The 5,780-nt window shown below is 36.1% G+C and overlaps 1 protein-coding gene across 1 annotated transcript; it reads left to right on the top strand.

Annotated features, from left to right (window-relative positions):
* Positions 1 to 805: 805 nt before the first annotated feature.
* On the top strand, positions 806 to 4,038 carry LOC311288307 (uncharacterized protein). Its single transcript, XM_084405648.1, has 4 exons — positions 806 to 914; positions 2,847 to 2,925; positions 3,232 to 3,435; positions 3,552 to 4,038. Exons 1-4 carry the CDS (start codon positions 885 to 887, stop codon positions 3,629 to 3,631), a joined length of 393 nt encoding a protein of 130 aa, XP_084261774.1. The 5' UTR covers positions 806 to 884; the 3' UTR covers positions 3,632 to 4,038.
* The last annotated feature ends 1,742 nt before the right edge of the window (positions 4,039 to 5,780 follow it).

The following is a 5,780-nucleotide window of genomic DNA, read 5'->3' as shown; positions in this document are numbered from 1 at the left end:
TAATCCTCGAACCGGCTTCTGCACTGTACAATTTAAAGGGATACTCCACTTTAAAATGAAAATGTTGTCATCATATACTCACCCTCATGTTGTTTCAATCCTTTATGAATTTCTTTCTTCTGCTGAACACAAAGGAAGATATTTAGAAGAATATCAGTAACCAGACAGTTTCTGGTCCCACTGACTTCCATAGTAGGAAAAAAATATACTATGGAAGTCAATGAGACCAGAAACTGTGGTTACTGATATTCTTCTAAATATCTTACTTTCTGTTCAGCAGAAGAAAGAAATTCATAAAGGATTGAAACAACATGAGGGTGAGTATATGATGACAGAATTTTCATTTTAAAGTGGAGTATCCCTTTAAAAATTTGCCAACTGCATATAAGTGAATCAGATGTTGGTCATCAAAACATGAAATATGTATGAAACACATAAACAAATTACACAAAATGTGTATAAATTCTATATGACTTTAATTTGACTAGCATATGATTCAATATAAGGATTTATATATGAATTTTATATGAGTTTTATATATTTCTACTAATACCATACACATTTGCATACTTTTGTCATGTAAAACTCATTTAAGTCTTTTAACAGTATTCATATACAACGCAAAAATCCCCTACAAGTTGTATGTGTGCTATTTAGTATGAAAGTGGCCATAATCGGTCTGATTTTGTATAGGACATGTATTGGCCTTATATGAAACACAGAAGGTAATTCTGGCCGATTTAAGTAAGGAAGATATATGGTTGCTGTATATGAACCATGCAGGTTTTTTTCATATGGGGAAAGAAAGTGAAAGTATGTTGCAGTGAAAGATATGCAGGTGAGTTTCAGCCAGCAGTGATATTGCTACAAGTGTGGAAGAAGACATGGGCATCTACAGCTATATCACAAGTCTGGTAAGACTACATTTTAATCTCAAACAAGATTCTTTGCATTGGATTTAACTATGGTAAAATGTGTAGAACAGAGCTGAGAGTATTTAGTGGTAACTGAGAGCATTATCAGAATAGCTACACATATTAACATTTTACTTACAAAATGAAGTGGTAACCTTGTTTTATACAGTCTATGGTGGTAACATTTAGAAATACTAGTTTTAATTACTTTTTTTAAAGTGTATAACATGATCATATCATAAAATATAATATAGGCCTAATATAATATAAAGTATAGCACATTGTTTCTCATAGTGATGTTACATGACACTGACGCTTCAAAGCACGTATCGAGTATAGCCTACAGCACAATTTCTCATGAAGATCCGTGTCGGAGCGTTTTCAGAAAAACACGTGATTAACGAAAACCGAAGCCTCTCTTTCTTTCCATTCACGTGAATGCTTCACTTCTTAGCGTGTCAGAATGTTTGAACCCAAACCACTACTCTACAGGTTTTTTGAAGTTTAAGTCCATTTACTAACATTGTTTTTATAAATAAGCCTATAGCATATCCTCATGGGCGTCAGTTTGGTTTGAAATGTGCTGGGGACAGAGACGCATTCGGAAGTGCATTTTCAGAAGTGTACAATGACGCTTTCATTTTATTTTCTCTTTTGCGCAGGTCATGTTTTGAAAGACGATGGATAAAAATGTTCAATAAAAAAGCGTTGCTAACACAATGCTAAATCTTAAATCAGATGTATTACGATGTCCAGCAATCGAAAATAGTAGCCTACATTGGGTTTATTTAGTCGTTTGATGATGAGGTCTTATAGAAATACAGGCTGATCATGGTCGACCTGCACCACCGGTGCCTTTTGTGCAGGTGTGCTCCTCTGAGCACCTCTCTGGGCATAAACGGATCATGAGCTGGGGACCACCAGTCATGGATGTTTAACCCCAGTACAATTCATATTACACATGAATCAATGAACAAGTGTCTGTGGGTTTTACCTGATCTCTGATCAGTTTTATACATTTGTAGACGTTTCAATTAGACATTTATAATTAAAATGTATAATGGTAGTTAATAGTCTATTGGCCTGTTTAGCTGAGCCATTCATAGAACAAACAAAACAAACCCTGAAAATTGTCTGAACCCTGAGAAACCCTGAGTGTTTCGAAGCCTCGACACAATACGGCACATTTGCTTCTGTTTCAGTGTCTCACGAAGCCTCGATCTGACCACCACAAGTAAAGAGTGCCTGAGAGAAACGTGTTGTCTTGATTCAGTATCTGCGGTCAGGGTTAGGAAGGTCTGTGTCCTTATTCTAAAGTTATTTTCGTAACTACTTACGAAATTAAAAGTCCTGTCAGCCGTTGTGGCTATTAGGTTGTGCTCTTTAATTGCAAAGCAATTGTTATAGTCAACAAAGCGCAAAAGCATGTAACATCGTAGTTATGTTGTCAATTAGTTAGTCATGAAATTACCAAAAAGTACCAAGGATTTGTATGCAGGCATGTTTATTATATTCATCATCAGAGCACTTATGTTTCATTAAAAGTTCATGTTGTGTAGCCTATTCACCATGGTAACTTTTTTTTCCCATAACCCCAAAATGTCGCTTTATTTTACCCTTTTTCAGTTATATTTGACTGATTGCTCATACCAAATGACCAACTATTACCAACAACTAGTTTGGGACTGCTATTTAATAGCCCACCACTTTAATATAAAGTAATTTTCACTTTTTTTAAAATTTTCACTGTATTTAAAACAAAGAAGCACAAGTAATGGGCATGTGCAGGATTTAGAAAAAGTTACAATTCTGTGGAAATCTGAAATCTGTTCTCACATTTCTGTGCAAGCCTACTAAAAAATCAGTAGACTACTTTTCATTCTAACATTACTTTACTTTAAAATAACCTTTGATTTGTATTATGCTTTGAAGTGGGAGGCGATCAGCGAATTCTTCTGGGGAAGCAGTTCAACACCTGATCAGACGAAGCCATCGGAGAGTTCAGACAAACGTACGCTGCACATCTAGTCCATACACTTATAGCTTATTATGTTCAGTTTGTTGTGTTTGTGCATAACACTATACCAGTCAAAGGTTTGGACTCGCTGGACTGAATTTGTTTCTTAAAACCATTTTGATCTAAATGCTTTTGATCTAAATGTCCCATATTACACATTAACATGCTATGTTTCTTTGACTAGAGGCCTTCAAACCTGTTTGAACTGAACTATGTTTTATGATGCACAATATCCTTCTGGGATCTTGATGTGTTCTCAAGGTCATTATATCAAATCATTGTTTTACTCTGTGGTTTCAGTTCATCAGATCCCATCACAGTACTACCCAAACTCTCTCACTGACCATGAGATTGCCGAAGTGGAGAAGATCTACCTCAATGTAAAATGTGCTGGGAAGATCACGGAAGTGGGCATATTCCCACAGGAAAAAGTCTCAGTTTTACTAAAGGAGGCCTGTGACATGGCAGGGAAGAAACCAGAGAGAATGACTCTGGTTTATGAAGGTAAACACAGCATTCGTCAATTGTTTCTTGAGGTTGATCTGATGCACCAAACTTAAAAACTTTAGTTTGATGAGTAAGCCTGCAAATCAGTAATTGCTAGCATTATTTATTTTCAGGAGAACATCTGGATGTGAACGAGAGAGTGTGCCATTATAGTCTACGAAGAGGAACCATAGTGAACTTGATTCATGCCTAAATCATGCCTGGAATATTCATCCAGATACACAAGTACACTACATGAAATGTTATTTAAGCTCAGTCATTTTATTATTTTGTTATTATTATTATTATGTGTTATGTGCTTTAAAACAGTGTCATTGTAATGGTTTATTGTAAAAAGTATTGTTTTGTTGTGTGTATTGTATATTCTCTAAATGTGTGCTGCCTTACCTCAGCAATTTTTTTTAAATGACACATTTTTTTTTGATTTTGCCATGAGACATATGTTGAAAAACAGTATTGTAAGACCCTGCCCAATCGGTCCAACAACAGTTTCCGATTAGCGGGTGAAAGATTACTGCGTGTTACTGTCTTTTCAGTGTGGCAAATTAATTTAATTACCTCTTTGTTTCATCTGACTCCAAAAATAAAAAAAGGTCAATAGATGTTTGTTAATCCTTAAATTTAGGTGAATGTTTGATTAATCAATTGAACTCTATTGAAATTACATCCATCCGGATTCCTATAACACTTCGAGTCTCGCACCGGCTGGTTATACGATCTCACAATCACAAACTCGTCAGTCTCGGTCATTAGACAGAGGCGATTGACTAATATCCTAGACGGCCGTTCTCCACTTTGCTCATTCTAGAATATATTATTTAGTCCCCATAGATCTGAACACACTGAACTAAGGTAAGATTATATCTAACCAGAGGTCTCACTCTCAACCATTACCATAGAAGCAAAGCTGACCAACTTAACTACTTCTAACGGTAACTTTGTATAATCATGCCGTGGTTTCCCACATAAACTTAGTTAGAACAATACTATACAATAATTAGAGGTTGAGGCTCACCCTATTTAGATTGGTCTAACTTTCCTGTTGCTCAAACAGTAGAGAGTTGGCGCTTGCAACGCCAAGGTCATGGGTTTGATTCCCAGAGAAAGCAGGAACTGATAAGAATGTAAAAATGTGGACCTTGAAATGCAATAATAAGTCGCTTTGGATAAAAGCATCTGCCAAATGTATGTAAATGTAACAACATTCTGTTGTTCTAAACGGAAAACCCATTATTAGCTTCTACGTTTCTAAGTATACAAGTATAGATTGTGCCGATGCGTTAGTCGGATCTCTGATATTTCCACCTAAGCTGGATTTCAGTCCGTTTACTAACCTGCTCGTAGAATTGTGGTGTTATGGACTTAATGTAATCTACTGGAGTAATAAGTAAGTCAGAATAAATCCAAATGTAACAATTTATTAATGGTCAGGTAAATGCATCATGACAATTACATAATAAATTTAAATATAATCAATACATAACATCAAATGCTCAGAGATAAAGAGTAAAAGATCTATACCTGACCTGAAAAGATACATAATGCTGAGTATCTTGAGGACATTCAGCATTACGGGTTGATCTGGCTCTTGAGACATTTCTTTAGATCCTCAGACCAAGACAAAACATCCCCCAATGTGGGGAACGAACTTACAATAGGAATTTGCATTGACTAGAGTTATAGACAAAGGGAGTTCACACCTTGTCGAGGAACAGGAGGTAATTTGGATGAAGGACTCTGGGATAAAGTGCACACGCAGTAAGCAAAGTATCTCTTAACCCTTATTGACATTTGGTTTACTTCTTTGGAAGTGAGACCATTGTTCCAGTCGCCCTTACACATTTGAAATGAGACCAAATATGACTGTTAATTCACTTGTATTGACATAGAACATAATCATTTTTATATAATCTTTCTAAGTGAACTGAGTGAAGAGAAGGATGTGTAAAGGAAAGGAAGTGGGGAGAGAAGGAACAAATGTGAAGGAAGGACAGGAGGGAAAGAAGCTTTCCCAGAACTTCACTCTGGGGTGTGGAGACAAATGGCAGTGTGTGTCTGTGGTGTCCATATCTCAGGAGATCAGAGTATCTTTTTAACCACAGTTTACACCACAATACTGCTGTTGAAAATGCACAGTTCGAGTCAATGAATAAATGGATTGAATTAAGTGAATTATTTGAAAATGTGTTGAATTTAGTGGAATTTAGTGTTGATTCTAGCAAGGACTGACAAGCGCAGGCGGGTCGTCCTGTGATACAAGGATAGAAGAATGGCATTGCCTGTAAAATTAATAAAGGACAAAATAATGATTCACTTCACGGTATTGGCGTAATATGGAAGCT

This window comes from Rutilus rutilus, assembly GCF_951802725.1.
Source record: "Rutilus rutilus genome assembly, chromosome: 3".
NCBI classification, from domain to species: Eukaryota; Metazoa; Chordata; class Actinopteri; order Cypriniformes; family Leuciscidae; genus Rutilus; species Rutilus rutilus.
Note: the sequence above shows the minus strand (reverse complement) of the source record. Positions and strands in the feature narration are given on the sequence as shown.